Here is a 17977-nt window from a genome sequence, read left to right as displayed (position 1 = left end):
GGCTCAGTTTGTGAAAGAAATGGAGGCTTGACAAGGCATGGTGTGTTGAGCAAACAGGTAGCTCAATATGGTGGGAGGGCGGAAGGATGGTAGGGGCCATGGAGGAGCAGTGTAGGGAGGAGAGATTGGAAAGGTTATTTGGGATCATTTTGTGAAAGGCTCTGTGGTAGTCATTAAGGCTATTGAGCATATAGTTCAGGTTTTCCCTGTTTTGGCTACTGGTAGGATTGTATTGCCTGGCCCTTTGTGGTTGGGTGGGGCCACGTTTCCATGTTTCGTTCTAGCCAATGATTTGCAACAGGAAGCGATGTGTGTCACTTCCAGACAATGCCATCCAGTTGTTAGTATGAGGCCCTCCAGAGCTCTTTCTGCCTCACTGGCATGCCAGTCGCCACTATTTGATGGTGGCTGCTCCATCAGCCTGGATCCCAAGGAAGACCCGAGCTCCCCCAGGGCTGATCACAATGCATATATAGTATGAGAAATAAACCTTAGTGGTTTTAGGTTGCTGAAAATGCCCATGGGGAGGTGGTGATGTTGCCCTGAGAGTAATAACAGTAACAGCGAAGACAAGTACACAGATTTGAAATACGGTTTGAAAGTAGAACCAATAGGATCCATTGGTGAATTGGAAGTGAGGTATGTTAGGCTGAATAAATAATCCCCAAAGATATCCATGTGTTAGCCCCTGGAACATGTAAATGTTATATAGCAAAAGGAACTTTGCATATATGATTAAAGACCCTGAATGAGGTGATTATCCTGGATTATCCCTGTGGGCCCTGAATGTAATCACTACTGTCCTCTTCTTTTTTTTTTTTTTTTTGAGACAGTATTTTGCTCTTGTTGCCCAGGCTGGAGTGCAACGGTGCAATCTCGGCTCACCATAACCTCCACCTTCCAGGTTCAAGCGATTCTCCTGCCTCAGCCTCCGGAGTGGCTGGGATTACAGGCATGCACCACCACGCCCAGCTAATTTTGTATTTTTAATAGAGACAGGGTTTCTCCATGTTGGTCAGGCTGGTCTCGAGACCTCAGGTGATCCGCCCGTATCAGCCTCCCAAAGTGCTGGGATTATAGGTGTGAGCCACCCCGTCTGTCCTGTAATCACTACTATTCTTATAAGAGGGAGGAAGAGGGAGATCTTACTACAAGAGAAGGCAATGTGAAGACAGAAGGAAGGCCGGGCATGGTGGCTCATGCCTGCAATCCCAATACTTTGGGAGGCTAAGGTGGGAGGATCGCTTGAGTCCAGGAGTTTAAGACCAGCCTGGGTAACAGAGAGAGACCCTGTCTGTATAAAAAATTCAAAAATTAGCCAGGCATGGTGGTAAATGCCTGTGGTTCCAGCTACTTGGGAGGCTGAGGTGGGAGGTTGAGGCGGCAGCAAACTGTGATTGCACTGCACTCCCAGCCTGGGTGATGGTGCGAGACCCTTTCTCAGAAAAGTAAAACAACAACAACAACAAAAATCAAAGGAAGATGCTACATGGATGACTTTGAAGATAGAGAAAGGGACCACGGAATGCAAGGAATGCCGTTCTCAAACTGGAAAAAGCAAGGAAGTGGATGGGGTCCTCTGGAGGATGTGTGGCCCTGGTGACACGTTGACTTTGGCCCAGTGAAACTGATTTCAGGATTCTCCCCTCCAGAACTTTGAGACGATGAATGTGTATGTTGTTGTTACTTTTATTGTGGTAAAATATATATGACATAATATTTATTATTTAAACCATCTGCCAGGTGTGCACTCCAGTGGCATTAAATATATTCACCATGATATTAGGTAACCATCACCACTATCTATACCTGAAACATTTTCATCAGCCCCAACAAAAACTCTGTACCCATGAAAAAATAACTCCTTCTTTCCCCCAACCCATGGTAACCTCTGTTCTACTTTCTGTCTCTATATTTGCCTATTCTAAGTACCTCCTATAAGTAGTATCATACAATATTTGTCCTTTGGTCTCTGGCTTGACTAAGCATAATTTTCAGGGTTGATCCATGTTGCAGCACGTATCAAGATGTTATTCCTTTTTACAGCTGAACAGTATTGTGTTGGTTCATTCTCACACTGCTATAAAGACATACCTGAGACTGGGTAATTTACAAAGAAAAGAGGTTTAGTTGGCTTATGGTTCCACAGGCTGTACAGGAAGCATGACTGAAGAGGCCTCAGGGAGCTTTTACTCAAAGCGGAAGGCAAAGACGGAGCAAGCATCTTCACAAAGCTGGAGAAGGAGGACGCGAGAGAGTGTGGAGGTGCCGCACACGTCCAAACAACCAGATCTCGTGAGAACTCGATCGTGAGAACAGCACCAAAGGGGGAAATCCGCCCCCATGATCCAATCACCTCCCACCAGGTCCCACCTCCAATATTGAGGATTACAACTTAACATGGGATTCGGATGGGGACACAAATCCAAACCATATCAAATATTGTGGGTTGGTTTCAGCCACCAAATTTGTGATAATTTGTTAAAGCAGCTGCAAGAAACTAATACATGAGGGATGAGAGGAAAGAAGGCATGAAGGAGGATCCTCGGGCTTTTGGCTGAGAACTGGCTGGATTGAGATGCCATTTCCTGGGATAGAGGAATCCGAGAGAGCAACCTATGAGGGGTAGGGAAGCCACAGGCTCGTTTTGGCCATGTGAAGTTTTGAGATGTCTGTCAGGTCTCCAAAGGAAATGTTGAAGAGACAATCGGCCTTCCAGTTCTGGAATTCAGGGGAGAGCTGGGACTACATTTGGGAGGCATCAGCGTGAGGTGGTGCTTAGAGCCAATAGACGGGTTGAGGTCATCTAGGGAACGTGAATAGAGACAGAAGAGAAGGAGGTTAAGCTATCATTCTATCCTTTAAAGGTGGGCAGAGGGGGAGGAATGAGCTGAGGGGGATGAGAAGGAGCAGTCAGGGAGGTGGAAGAAAACTCAGGAAAGTTTGGTATCGTGAAAGGGGAGAGGCCTGTGTTTCACTGAGGAGAGCATAGCTGATCAGGTTTTTAGAGACTAAATAAGAGGAGACATTTATGACCTGGACAAGGGCAGGGTCTCCTGAGGGGTTGAGACTGAAGCAGGAGGGGAGTGAGTTAGAACACGGGAAAGTGTGTTAGCCTTCTTAACTCTCTGGAGAAGTTCTGCGGTGAGATGGAGCAGAAAAATAGGACATGGTAGAGTTTAAAAACTGCTTAAGGTGGGGGACATTGTTGTGGTTATTTCTTGCTAACAAGTATCCCAAAACGTAGTGGCTTTAAACAAGTCATTATTCAGTACGTCGTCACTTAACGTTGTTGATAGGTTCTTGGAAACTGTGACTTTAAATGAAGCCGTGTGTAATGAAACCAATTTTACTATAGGTGAATTGATATAAACAAGAGTTAAGTTCCTGTGGTCACCAAATGTATAAATAAAGACCAAAACACTTCTAATGTTAAATATTCAAATAAATGGCCCGGTGTGGTGGCTCACGCCTGTAATTCCAGCACTTTGGGAGGCCGAGGCGGGCAGATCACGAGGTCAGGAGTTTGAGACCAGCCCGGTCAACATAGTGAAACTCCGTCTCTACTAAAAATACAAGAAATTACCTGGGCGTGGTGGCATGCACCTGTAATCCTGGCTACTTGGGAGGCTGAGGCAGGAGAATCACTTGAACCTGGGAGGCGGAGGTTGCAGTGAGCCAAGATTGTGCCATTGCACTCCAGCCCGGGTGACAGGGCGAGACTCCATCTCAAAATAATAAATAAAATAAAATAAATGTGAGTTATACATATATTTTATATTTAAGAAAGATTAATAAAAACAAGTAAGATAATTATTTACCTGCTTATTCCAGTTCAGGGTAGCAGGTGGCCGGAGCCTATCCTAGCAACTCAGGGTGCAAGGCTGGAACCAGCCTTGGGCAGGATGCCATCCCATTGCAGGGTGCACTCACACACACATACATGCTCACTCAACCTTGAACCATGTAGACACACCAATGAACTCAATATGCACAGCTTTGAGATGTGGAAGGAAACCAGAATGTCTGGAGAAAATCCAGGTAGACCTGGGGACAACCTGCAAACTTCACAGAGACAGTGGACCAATTTTGTTTTCTCATCGACATTATAAGAAAATGATATTGAATAAAACAATATGATTTGAGGACCTGCTGTGTTCGATTCCATGATTTTGTGGGTTAGGAATTTGGTTAGCGACCCCCTAGATGATTGTTTTGCTCCATGCAGCATGGACTGGGGTCATTGGTGGTAGTCAGCTGTTGAAAGGGCTGGTTTTGAGGGCTCAAGGTGGCTTCACTCACATGCCTGGCACCTTGATGGGGATGACCAGAAGGCTAGGCTCCACCAGGACTATTGACTGGAGTGCAGACATGTGACTTCTCTAGCATGGTGGCCCCAGGGTAACTGAAGTTCTTGCAAAGTGGCCTCAGGGCTCTGCAAGGGAGCTCCAGCAAACGGGACAGACGCTGCTTGGCCTTTCATGACCTATGGGTGGAGGTCACATAGTATCCCTTGTGCTGTACTCTGTTGGTCATTCTCGCCACAAACCCACCCAGATTTAATTAGTGGGGACGTAGATACCTCCTTTTTTTTTTTTTTTTTTTGACAAAGTCTTGCTTTGTCACCCAGGCTGGAGTGCATCGTTTTGCTCCATGCGGCATGGACTGGGGTCATTGGTGGTATTCAGCTGTTGAAAGGGCTGGTTTTGAGGGCTCAAGGTGGCTTCACTCACATGCCTAGCACCTTAATGGGGATGCAATCTCAGCTCACTGCAACCTCCGCTTCCCGGGTTCAAATGATTCTCCCACCTAAACCTTCCTAGTAGCTGGGATTACAGGTGCACGCCACCATGCCCAACTAATTTTTTGTATTTTTAGTAGAGACAGGGTTTTGCCATGTTGGCGAGGCTGGTCTCGAACTCCTGAACTCAAGTGATCCACCCACCTCGGCTTCCCAAAGTGCTGGCTTTACAGGAGTGAGCCACCGTGCCTGGCCAGATCCTCCCTCTTGATGAGAAGACTGTCAAGGAATTTGCAGCTGTGCTTAAACCCCCCACAGATACAGAACATGTTTACAAATTAGATAAGAAGGCACCAGGGAGCGGGGAGAGGTGAATGATGCAGAAGAGAGAAGAGGAAACTGCAGGAATAAAGTCCTTCAGAGGCCACAAGGGGACAATACTCCGAAGGCACTCCTCACTGGGACAGGAGGAAATAAGATATGGTGAGGACAGGTGCACTGTGAAAAGATGAGGCTGTTCCCATAGGATGACTTCACGCTGCTCGATAATGTGCAGGTGAGCTCAACAGCTGATGGGTGGATGTGAAGGGTTGAGAAGAAAAGAGGGTAGGACAGTAATCTCGGAGAATTGGAACATTAGGTATTTTTTTGAAGCAGATTTTAATAGTGATGACATTTTGTCATTTCTGAAATGATTATAATACATGATTATTAATCCTTAATAATATATTAACACAATCTCTTTACTAGCAATTATTAATTATGTCAAGTATTTATGGAACCCATGAGACATACTCCACATTCTAGGTGTTGCTGACCAACTCTTGTTCACCACACTTCTTTTAGGAGGGAGGCAAATGCTATTATTTCCATTTTATTGCTGCAGAAATTATATTCAATTTCATAAAGCAAATCTGATAAAGGACCCAAGATTAGAACTCTGAGACCATTTTTGAGGGAGGAGTATTGAGAACATGGAGAATACTTGCTTGTTTTACTTGAATGTTTGGATTGCCAACTCTTAAGGGAGATAAAAAAGATTATCTGGCAAAAGTTAGTGTTCAGCAAAATTGCTTAGTAGGTGAAATCTTCTTGCACATGATGCCTCCAGTGTTAAAAACATGTTTGTAATTCATGTTCCGGAATTGTTTTCAGGAGGAGTTTCTGATACACGCACGCACACACACACTCCACAATTATCAGGATTATGTTTATTTATTAAATACTCACCCAAATATTTTATTTATCCTAATCTCACAATTCACCTTACTTAGTCTCAGATATTTCAAAAAATCAAACCCTTATGAAAGTACTGAAAAATCATCAACAGTGAGGAAATTATAGAGAAGGTGAATCAGGCTTTGCTGAGAATTTCCAAAGAGGGGTTCCAAGGATGTTCTGAGCAGCTCCATTGCAAAGGTCCACACATACGTCACAGAATCCCATTACGTCAGGCATGACTGAGGTCTTAGAGTCACCCAAATAAAACTTATTTATGTCCTCTGACCTCTCCTCCTTCTGACACTCTTTATATTTATCTACCAATTGGGTTTCCATTCATTCAATTAGTCAAACTAAAGATTGTAGGGTCAAGTTGACCCTCTGCTCCATTACTCTAAAATTCATTTGTTTCATTGCTCATGACGACCAGTTAGAAATAAGTTCAGCTATAAGGTACAGAAACCCCACCTAACAATGGCTTAAATACATTCGTTTATTTTTCTTACATAACAAAAAGTCACATCCACATTCAAGGCAGGAAGAACAGGAAGGTGAAGGGTGAAGCCAGCTGACTTTCCCTTTTGTTAGAATAGAAAAAGCTTTCCAAGAAATCTCCACAGTGTACTTCCCCTTAGGCCTCATTGGTCAGAATTGGATCCCACGGCCCCTCCCCGGCCCCACCAACCTGCAAAGGAAACTGATAAGTTAGGGAATACGATTGTGATAATTGGTATAGACCAGTATAGATCACTGATCTGGACCCATTGATTCAGCCCAAATCAAGTTCTGTTAGCAAGGAAGATGGGAAGATGGTTTTGGGTAAAAATGGTGTTGGCCACAATTGCAATCTGCTCATTTTAGTTCTGAGGCAGCTGATTTTAGGTATGGCATATTGGCTCATGCCGTATATAAATGGCCAGGTGTGGTGGCTCATGCCTGTAATCCTAGCACCTTGGGAGGCTGAGGCCAGTGGATCGCCTGAGCTCAGGAGTTCAAGACCAGCCTGGGTAACATGGCGAAACCCTGTCTCTACCAAAAATACAAAAAATTAGCCGGGTGTGGTGGTGAGTGCCTGTGGTCTCAGTTACTTGGGAGGCTGAGGTGGGAGGATCGCTTGAGCCTAGGAGGTGGAGGTTGCAGTGAGCTGAGATGGCACTACTCCACTCCAGCCTGGGTGACAGAGTGAGACTCCATCTCAAACAAAACAAAACAAAACAAAACAAAAACCAAAATCACAAATACTAAGGGCGGGCCTCACAAATCCCTGTGGTCTCATATCTGACCAACTGTGCCCACGTATGTTTCTTACCCCCCCACACAGTAACGTGTGCAGCCCCTTATCTTAAAAGGGTGAACTTTGCTTGAGTTACATGCAATGGATTCAGCAGCTTCTTGCCAAGTGTTGGCTGCCTGTTTGCTCTCCTGATGTCTACCTGATTAAAAGAACCTTATAAAAGGAGGAAAAGGTCAGGGTAAAAGCATTTCATGCAGCCTCTGGAAGCAGATCTCAGTCCCTAAGGAAAAGTCACCTCTCTCTGGTGGGCCTTGGCACCAACGATTGCCATACACGAGTAAGAGTTGGGCCAACCAGTTGTAGGGGTGGAAAGGTCTCTGGTTTGGTGTTGTCTGTTGTCTCTGTCGGGTAAAAGGCAGAACTCTTCCCTCCCCTTCTTAACTCCACCTTTCACCCAGATTTGCAAGCAAATGTCAGAGAGGACCAACCCAGTGGGAATCGGAGAAATTTTTGGCAGAAATTTTCACTATTTTGGCATTTGAAACCTAGTGTAAAGTAATTGGAAGAAAAAAGTGTCTATGGAGTTCTGTAGGTCTTTCTCAAACATGTTCTGAGAAAAACCAACTCAAGGACATTGTCACGAGTAAAGGTTATCTAGGGTCCTTGGCTCGGGAGGCCTTGCCATTCTCATGGGAAATTAAGAGTAGTGCTGAGGAGCATGCTCAAGTCAGAAGATTTTCATACAAATCCTTGATTCCCACATACTAGCTGAGTGACTTTGACAAGTTGCTTGACCTCTCTGTGCACAGTTCCAATGTGTGCTGGAGCTGGTTTATCCCCACTGGAGAGACGGATGTTTGCATCTCTTCCCAACTCTGTGTCCACTGACATCATGTTGGCTGTGGTGGGAATCTTTACACCATGGGAATTGGCAAATCAGTGTTCCCCCAGCCCACAGAGTTGTAAACATTTACTGGTGTACCACTGCATGTTTCCTACTTTGTACAGTGGGCTGATAATACTTACCTCAGCTAGGGGATGAATTGAGAGAACTCATAGGAGAAAAAAGTGGTAGCCCTTAATACACACGAGCTTTCTAATTCTTTTAGCCATGTAAATGTTTGCTATATTATTGTTGAGACTGCTTTTTGGAGAGGTGGGAGCTAATTTCACTTGCTCTATCATTGGTTTGCAAAGCCGCTTACCCTTTTGGTATCCCTGTTGCTCCTGGGGCCTATTTGACTGCTATGGCAATCTGTCAACCCACGCTGAAATTTGGCAAATTACTTAACTTCATGGCCTGGCCGGAATAATGGGGTTGTATTGGCAGAGAGACACCGGAGTCTCTGAAGAAAACACATGCATGGTACAAAGGTCCCAGATTATTACACCTGAGTGGGGGATATATCTTGACCTGATTGTGGTGCAGATGGACTGTAATTGATGGAGAAGTACAATGGCGTGATCTCAGCTCACTGCAACCTCTGCCTCCCGGGTTCAAGTGATTCTCCTGTCTCAGCCTCCTAAGTAGCTGGGATCACAGGCGCGCTCTACCTCACCCGGCTAATTTTTGTATTTTTAGTAGAGATGGGGTTTCTCCATGTTGGTCAGGCTGGTCTCGAACTCCTGACCTCAGGTGATCCACCTGCCTTGGCCTCCCAAAGTGCTGGTATTACAGGTGTGCGCCACTGTGCTTGGCCAATTTCCATGAATTTCAAATGGCTTAATAGATAGCTTATTCAAATACAAACACAAAAATAGGAGACAGGATGGTACAAAGATGAGAAAGACACCCTCTGAAATGCCATCACCTGTGTCTTAGGATACTGCTATGCTAGAATGGGATCGATTTCTTATTCTCCTTTTTGGGGATATCTCATCCTGCATTAGTCAGCTATTCCACAATGATGCTGCTTAACACACTACTCCAGAACTCAGTGGCTTACAATAACGAGAATTTGTTCCCACACAAATTGTCTGTGGGCCAACTGATCTAGCTTGGCTTGGCTCCAGGCTGTGGACTCCATTTAGATCTGCTGCATGGATTCCATTCAGTGGCTCAGGCGATGACCTGGGGAATGCTGTTCTCACAGTGGAGGCAGGAGTACGAAAAGATTGCAAAAGCACAGTGGAGGCCCCTGCTCACATCACGCCCACTAACATCCCATTGGCCAAAGGAAGTCAAACAGCCAAGCCCAACAGCAAGCGGGCAGGTAGTACATGCTACCCACAGTGGAAGAGGAGAGGGGAGCAAATATTTGCTCAACAGTGATCCAAACTGTCACACAAACCATCACACTTATTTGAAAATAAGCTGATAAAGTACTTTTCTAATTAAAAATATGTTGTTAAAAATAACACTTTACATTTGTATTGCATATTATGGTTTTAAAAGCATATTTGCATCATTCTCTCACATATTCCTTCCAGTGACAGAGTGGAAAGGCGGCATCCCCATTTTTAAAGATGTGAAGATTCTGGCTGCATTATTTTCCTAGAACTGGTGTAACAAATTCCCATAAGCCTTGTGGCTTGAAACAGAAATTTATTCTCTCACAGTTCTGGAGCCTAGAAGTCCAAAATCAAGATGGCGGCAGGGCCATGCTGTCTCTGAAGGGCGCAGGGAGGAATTCTTCCTTGCCTCTTCCTGGCTTCTGGTGTTTGCTGGCAGTCTTTGGGACTCCTTGACCTGCACCTGCATCACCCCGTCTCTGTCTCCATCATCACATGGCCTTTCCTGCTCTGTACCTCTTTTCCTTTTTTTTTTTTTTTTTTTTTTTAGACGGAGTTTTGCTCTTGTTGCCCAGGCTGGAGTGCAACGGCAGGGTCTTGGCTCACTGCAACCTCTGCCTCCCAGGTTCAAGCGATTCCCCTGCCTCAGCCTCCCAGTAGCTGGGATTACAGGCGCCCAACACCACGCCTGGCTAATTTTTGTATTTTTAGTAGAGATGGGGTTTCACCATGTTGATCAGGCTGGCCTCGAACTCCTGACCTCAGGTGCTCCGCCTACCTCGGCCTCCCAAAGTGCTGGGATTACAGGCGTGAGCCACCGCGCCCAGCCTATCTTTTCCTTTTTTTAAGGAAGCCAGTCATATTGAATTTAGGACTCACCCTGATCCAGTATGACCTTATCTTTACTTGATTACATCTGCAAAGACCCTATTTTCAAATAAGGTCACATTCACAGGTTCTGTGTAGATGCGAATTCGGGGGGACACCATTAACTCAGTACACTGGCTGGCAGAATTTATGGCATCTATACTCTTTCTTGACAATTCCTCTGGTGTCTGGCATCCTCCCTGCCAAATCTATGCCACATCTCTAAGGCCAGAGCTTCTTAAACTTCTCTGGGCATACATATCGCTGAGAGTCTTGTTAAAACGCAGACTCTGACTCAGAAAGGTCTGGGTGGACCTTGGTGCTAGGACTAGGGTGAGCTGAGGAGGTGCCCTGTATGACTCTGACAGTGAGGGCCTCTTTAAATGCTGTGCCTGGGGTGCTCACCTGTGCCACCCTAGTCCTGGCCCTGTGAGATTCTGCGTTTCTAACAAGTGCTGCTGGGCCAAGGACCACACTTTGAATTGCAGTCCGTGTGGGTTTAATGCTTGGTGTCTCACCCTCAGTAGTAATGAGGGTGTTTCCATTTTGAAGTTGGATGTCTGTAACTCCTAGAAAGGAAGCAGTGGTTCTGCTACATTTTTCTTTTTTTTTTAAAAAATAACATTGGATCACATGGGCTGGGCTAGATACCAGTAATGTTGGTTCTGTAGTAGCATTTCAGGAAATTAAGTTGGTAGCACAGAGATTCAGGGCCCCTTTGTAAGCACCTGGTCAGACCTTCATCCCCAACCCTCCTGGGTTCCCAGAATATCTCACCGTTAGTTCTGCCTCCTGACCTCTGTAGCACTGCCTGGAAGTGGTCTTTGGTCTCTTCCAATAGCCTCCCCTACCAGCCAGGGGCTGGGCCCAAACCAGCTACCCCATCACCAGCAATAGAGCCTATACAGCCTATGCACTGAGCCCTGACCCCAGGCCTTGTTGCAAGTCTTACTCTTTCCTTAAAGACATATATATATATATATCTTTATAAGTATATATTCCTTAAAGACATATATAATATCTTTATAAGTATATATTCCTTAAAGACATATATATATAAATCTTTATAAGTATATATTTATATACTTATTTAAAAGTTTTATTTTTAGAGACAGAGTTGTGCTTTGTTGCCCAGGCTGGAGTCCAGTGGTGCAGTCATAGGTGTCTATATTTTTGAACCTCATTTGCCTTCCCTGTTACTGGACCCATTTATGTCCATCAACACATCTCTTGAGTCAGAGGGCACAGGCTTGGGGCATTGGGCCCTCCCTCCTCCAGGTCCTCTGCTTCTCTTACACAGGTCTCTGCCTTCTCTCCACGGTCCACTTTTCCATCCGAGGTATGTCAGAGAGCAGCCAGAGGCCTCCCTGCCCAACTTCCAGGGGTGAAGAAGAGAGACACTCTCCTGTTAAGACCCCACACAGCGTATGTCATTTGCAGTGGCTGGGGAGAAGTGGTTATAGGATTTTTTCCTCTGTAATGACTGAAGATACTGAGGCACATGGGGAATTATGGGTGTTTTTGGAACTCACACAGTGAGTTGGAGAAAGGGGGTAAATGGTTATAGCGGAAAGTATCTTCCCCACAGGTGTCGGGAGCATTCTCATTCAGGTTTTTAAAAAATTGGGACTCCTCTGAGATAACTGAGCCTTTACAAAAATTATGATTATTTTAAATAGAGACAGGGTCTTGGTTTTGCCCAGGCTGGTCTTGAACTCCTTGGCTCAAGCAATCCTCCCGCCTTGGCTTCCCCAAATGCTGGGATTACAGATGTAAGCCACCCCACCCGGCCAATCACTGAGTCTTGATGCAACATGAAATATGTGGGCAAATGTCAGGGTAGCTTTTTCTTTTCTATATTTATTTATTTATTTTTATTTTATTTTTTGAGATGGAGTCTTGCTCTTTCACCCAGGCTGGAGTGCAATGGTGCGATCTCGGCTCACTGTAACCTCTGCCTCCCGGGTTCAAGTGATTCTCCTGCCTCAGCCTCCCGAGTAGCTGGGATTACGGGCATGCCTGGCTAATTTTGTATTTTTAGTAGAGACGGGGTTTCTCCATGTTGGTCAGGCTGGTCTAGAACTCCTGACCTCAGGTGATCCGCTTGCCTCGGCCTCCTAAAGTGCTGGGATTACAGGCATGAACCACTGCGCCCGGCCTCCCCTCTTTCTGATAGCACTCAATATTTCCACACAACTCCAGTGAGGTTCAAGGAATTGGAAAAACTTTAATGCAAGTGAGGGCCAAGGGCTTCACCTTTTCAGATTTTCCAGTTATGATTTCCCGGACTTCAAGAGTCCTTGGATGTAGGGTACATGAGAAGGAAAGATGGGTGAAATAACAAAGAGGAATGCTCCCCTTCTTTCTCCTACCACTGAGAGATTCTGGGGTGACAGGGATGGAAGGGGAGGAGGCAGGAAAGTCACGCTATGTGAGAAAATAATAAAAATGAATATAGAGATATTAAATGTAGACGCCAAATTTTCTTTTTTTTTTTTTTTTTGAGACAGGGTCACTGAGGCTGGAGTGTGATGGCATGATCATAGCTCACTGCCACCTTGAACTCCTGGGGCTCAAGGGATCCTCTCATCTCAGCCTCCCAAGTAGCTGGGGCTACAGGCATGTGCCACCATGCCAGGCTATTTTAAAGTCTTTGTAGAGATGTGGTCTTGCCATGTTGCCCAAGCTGTTCTTGAACTCCTGGGCTCAGGTGAGCCTCTGTCTTGGTCTCCCAAAGTGCTGGGATTACAAGGTGAGCCACTATGCCCAGTCCCAAAAAAGGAAACCTTGTGAGTTAAAAAAAAATTTTTAAGTGATTTTAAAAGACAGATATTACAAAATATCTTGACTTCCTGTATTAAATGAGTTTTCAAATTAAAGCTTCCTCATTTGCTTACTTTTCTGACCTTGGGACTAAAAATGAAACTTTCCCAGAATTAAGTGTGGTGGCTCACGCCTTGTAATCGCAGCACTTTGGGAGGCTGAGGTGGGCGGATCACCTGGGGTCAGGAGTTTGAGACTAGCCTGACCAACATGGAGAAATCCCGCCTCTACTAAAAAATATACAAAATTAGCCAGGTGTGGTGGTGCATGCCTATAGTTCCAGCTATTTGGGAGGCTGAGGCAGGAGAATCGCTTGAACCCGGGAGGTGGAGGTTGCGGTGAGCCAAGATCATGCCACTGCTCTCCAGCCTGGGCAACAAAAGCGAAACTCCATCTCAAAAAATGAAAACAAAAAACAAAACAAAGAAAAAAACCCCAACACTCTAAGCACCTCATTTCTCTGGCTCCCAGACGTTTTCGGTCTAGCCTCTCCTCCCACAGCTAACTGCTGTTAATGCCCTTGGTTCTCTTTTACCGGTGTGAGCCTGAGCTTGGGAACGCCTGCTCTGGAGCTGGGGTAAGGGGCATTTCAAGGCTGGGCAAGGCTGGGGAAGGAAGGGTGGGGTTTGCCGGGTTAAGCTTCGTAGCTTCTGGAGTCAAGACAAACACTGCTCATTATGAGGCGGTGTGACCCTGGGCAAGTTCACCTTCTGAGCCTTTCTCCTTTGTAAAGGAAGCCATTTCTACCCTCTATGGGCTGACATGAGAATTGCACAAAGGGATATCTATAAACTGCATGTCACTAAAGCAAAGTGCCCTCAACATTCAGCCATCAGAATCAGAGGCTTCTGCTGTTCTATTGCTGCTGGGGATATTTCTTTGCTTGCTGGTGTGTGTGTGTGTGTGTGTGTGTGTGTGTGTTTTAATATGGATCTGGAAGGAGACAAAAGCGCTCACGATAAGGCAAGATATGCCAGGAAATCTGTGACCAAGTCAGTGAGAAAGGAGTTGAAACCAGCGGGTAAGTGAGGTTTCTAAGTGGCCCTCTGAGGACCCCCGGAATCTGCCACTCCCCACACCACGGGAGGGAATGACCTGGAATCTTGGCGCTGTGAGGAGAGACACATGTTAGACCTCAGAGTTACAATCCCTTTTCATAATAGAGGAAACAGTCACCTTTTTGGAGACAGTAGGTTGGAGAGGACACAACAGGACCGTACTCAAGTCCATATAAATCTTTTACTTAAAAGTCATATAAAAGAATTTAAAAATGTAGATTTCTGAGTCAAGTGTAGATGAGGAAGCAAATGATGTTGAAAGGTGCCCATTAATTTAAAATTTCATCATAGGAAGCTGGGTGACCTTTTGCACTCAATATTAAAAAAACCGTTAAGTTGCTCTTTGGAACAGTAGCACTGAGGGTTTTTTTTTTTTTTTTTTTTGTCACGCTTGTTTATTTCTTTGGGATGTTGCTATGTGTCACAGAAGAAATGCTCCCCTGAAAATTGTAACCAAACAAAGTTTGGTTAAAACCAGTTAGTTCCTTTGTTTTCATGGAAATGTCAGACAACTATGAAAGCTAAGGAAGCGCGTTGAATGGAAGGTCTGGCTTTGGTAAATTAGGCAGAGATGTTCTCAGCAGCAAACAGGTAAAATCTGACATCAAGAAGCATTATTTTAATGTAGGGCCGGTTATAATCTTAAAGAACTGACTAGGTTCTAAAATAATAGAACTGAGAAATAGGACTGAGAAATGACCAACACCAAGTATAACACAGTACACTCAGCACTTGTTTCTATAGAAAACATTTCAAATCAAGTTCTTTATGATGTGAACCAGATTTTCCAAATGCCTAAACCACTTCCGAGCTTTAAGCAAGGCCTCAGAAATTCAGCGGGTTCCTGGGAGGCTTCATTCACATTCACCTCTAAGGAGAGGCTAAAAGAGGAATTTCCAGATGGCAGCTACTGGCTCAGAACCAGAGGGTCCCTTGCCAAGTCTGTCTCTATGTGGCTCCCGGAATTGCTGAGGTCTCATTTCTCAGAGGGCTTTGCTGGAAAATAAAGCAACAACTGATGCTCGTGGGCCTCGGAACTCTGGCCAGGCCCCCTGAGGGGATACATCCTAGGAGAACTGAAAAATGGGATTGGAGCTTTTGCCTTATCCTTGCAACCCAAGTTCTTTGTGTGGCTGAACATCTATGAAAAAATAATCAAATATTGTCTGATATTTCCCTGTACTTCTGGTATTGCTTTTAACCTCAAAACCCACCCCTCCCACCTCTAACAAGCCAAAATGGAAAATGACAATTCAGGCAGCTGTTAATTGGCTCACTCGCTTAAGGCAAGCGCTGTCTCAAGGCAGAAATGACACAGCAAAACACAGAGGGGGAGAAAAAAGTCTATTATTGGCTCATGATTTACAAAAGCCAAAGGCCTTTAGAGAAAAGGCCAGGAGTCATACCAACACAGATCCCAAATCCAGGAGAACACAGACCAGCAGTAGGAGGGACGCTTCCCGTCAGACCTTGGACATGGTGGTCTTTGAGAATAGGTCTGCCCTTCTCTCCCTGACCAGTTGGGATAGAGACCTGACTGGAATCCTTGACGCTGACAGGTGTTTCTATGGACAGAGAGGACTGTGCCTGTCTTCCTGAATCCCAACCCAGAGTAGAAGCAGTTGAGACATGGATCTGGGTTGAGAAATGGGTTTTCCTGTCCCCCTGTGTCACCCACGTCTTCACAAAGGACTTACAGGTGGCTGAGAGATCTGTAGGAATGGAATGGGGATTGCAGGTGGCCCAAGAAACCTGAGGAGACCAATGACTAAGACCAGATGTGGGTCAGTGGTCATCCTGGCAGGTATCACTGTGGACAGACGACACTGAGGGCCACTGCTCTGACCTTGGGTCGTCAACTGCTACCTGGTAGCCCCACCCCTCCCCTTTCTACCCCTAGACCTTCACCTCTAGGGAAAAAGTGTGTGTAGGAACTCCCTTTGCCATTTTGAAAAGACAAGAGCTAAAAGCAGTTTCATGAAGGACAGGCATTTAGTTTCATACCTGAGTTTGTGAAATAAGAGTTGTTCTTTCTTCACGTGATTTTTACCTTTCTGTCTTCTCCACTGACTTAGTAATAAGACAGATCAGGACAAGGATACTTGTAGCCATCCACCTGGCAGGTTCTGCAAGTCACAGAACTGTAACCACATACTGGGCCTTAGAGCAACCTTAGGGCACCTCCTTTTCTCCTGCTTTTCACCCATTTTCTAGAAAAAACAAGAGAGGCTCCTTCCATGGCTGGTAGCACAGAGCAAAGTAAGGAAAGGGATGTGCCAGCAGTGGGTTTGAATGAGTGAGGACCTGGGTGACCAGTGGCGAACATATGTTGTCTGTTAGTCCAGTATCTACATGCTGGGCAAGTTATGGATCCCATCCCTCCGGGGAGGGGCACCTTTGGCTTGCCCTGTTGGTGTGAGCCGAGCACGCATGCTTGCTTCAATCCTGACCGCCGGTCAATTTGTGGAACAAGTCCTCGTCGAGTGTTTCATTCTGGTCCTTGGAGCGGGTAGACAAGAAAATGTAGCCGCCAATGTACTCATGCACAATCTTGCAATCTGCACTCAGGCAGGTGAATGCAGTAAAGACGTTTTGGTCAAACTCGATGACCACCTGGAAGAGGAAGGCACAGAGAAGCTTAAACTCTGACAAGGAATGATAAGAAAGAGGCGCTTTGTTGGACTGGCCCCTGGAGCTGAGGGCTGCTGAGGTGGATGACAGATGGCTATCCCCCTAAAACGCACAGAAAACCATCACTTCCATTAAACACTTCCGGAAAACATCTTTGCTCTCTTTGCGCCCTCTGGTGGCGTCGACTTTGCTGCACATCTGGTTTAAAAAACTCCCAACACATTTTCTGTCTACAGTTTAGATATAAGGATTTTGCCCAAGCACTCCCTATGTTGGGGAGCAGGGTGCTTCGCAGGCACTTTATTTTTATTTATTTATTTTTGAGACAGAGTCTCTCTCTGTCATGTAGGCTGGAGTACAGTGGCACGATCTCAGGCCACCGCAACCTCTGCCTTCCAGGTTCAAGTGATTCTCATGCCTCAGCTTCCCAAGTAGTTGGGATTACAGGTGTGTGCCACCACTCCTGGCTAATTTTTGCATTTTCAGTAGAGACTCAGTTTCACCATGTTGGCCAGGCTGGTCTTGAACTCCTGACCTCAAGTGATCCACGCCTCAGACTCCCAAAGTGTTGGGATTACAGGCGTGAGCCACTGCACCGGCCTGCAGGCTCTTTAATGAATAATAAAAGTCTGCCTGAATTTTCTTATAGCCATTGCCCTGAACCCTTCCCTAGCTGAAAGTCATAAACTCTAAGCACTAGAAGAAAGACTTAGAGACTTTGCTGGTTCTCAACCTTGGCTGCCCATTGAAATCACCTGTGGACCTTTAAAAATTATTAATACCTCGCTCCTCCTCCCAGAGATTCAGATTTAACTGGCCTTGGGTGTGTTCTGGGCAGTGGTATTTTAAAGCTCCCCAGGTGATCCTTATATGCATCAAGGCTTTAGAGCTACTGCCTTAGAGGTCATCTAATCTCTGAACTTGATTTTACAAATAAGCACCCAGATGGTTATCAATACTGCTGAGAGGAAGTCAGAGTTCTTAACAAATGTGTGAGTCTCTTACCATCCCTCTACTTTCTATTGGAAAATGAGAATGCCAAAGGAATGAGGGAAGATTGAGTCTATATCAGCACCATCGGAATGTTTTAATTAATTCAAGAATGAATGAAACAGGGTCTCGCTTTGTTACCCAGGCTGGAGTGCAATGGCACAATCATAGCTCACTGTA

At 45.4% G+C, this 17977-nt stretch overlaps 1 protein-coding gene across 4 annotated transcripts in view; it reads right to left on the bottom strand.

The window, feature by feature from the left end:
- Positions 1-14343: 14343 nt before the first annotated feature.
- The window catches only part of FERMT1 (fermitin family member 1), a 52457-nt gene continuing 48823 nt past the window's right edge, over positions 14344-17977 (bottom strand). For 3 of the 4 annotated variants that reach the window (XM_031656566.1, XM_031656567.1, XM_031656565.1), the window contains one exon: positions 16535-16789. In XM_031656566.1, coding sequence (XP_031512426.1) covers positions 16616-16789 — 174 coding nt within the window. In that variant the 3' untranslated portion in view covers positions 16535-16615. Of the gene's footprint in view, positions 16790-17977 lie in introns of all 4 variants that reach the window. The other variant, XM_031656563.1, reaches the window with a different exon arrangement.

This window comes from Papio anubis, chromosome 16 (genome assembly GCF_008728515.1).
Source record: "Papio anubis isolate 15944 chromosome 16, Panubis1.0, whole genome shotgun sequence".
NCBI classification, from domain to species: Eukaryota; Metazoa; Chordata; class Mammalia; order Primates; family Cercopithecidae; genus Papio; species Papio anubis.
Note: the sequence above shows the minus strand (reverse complement) of the source record. Positions and strands in the feature narration are given on the sequence as shown.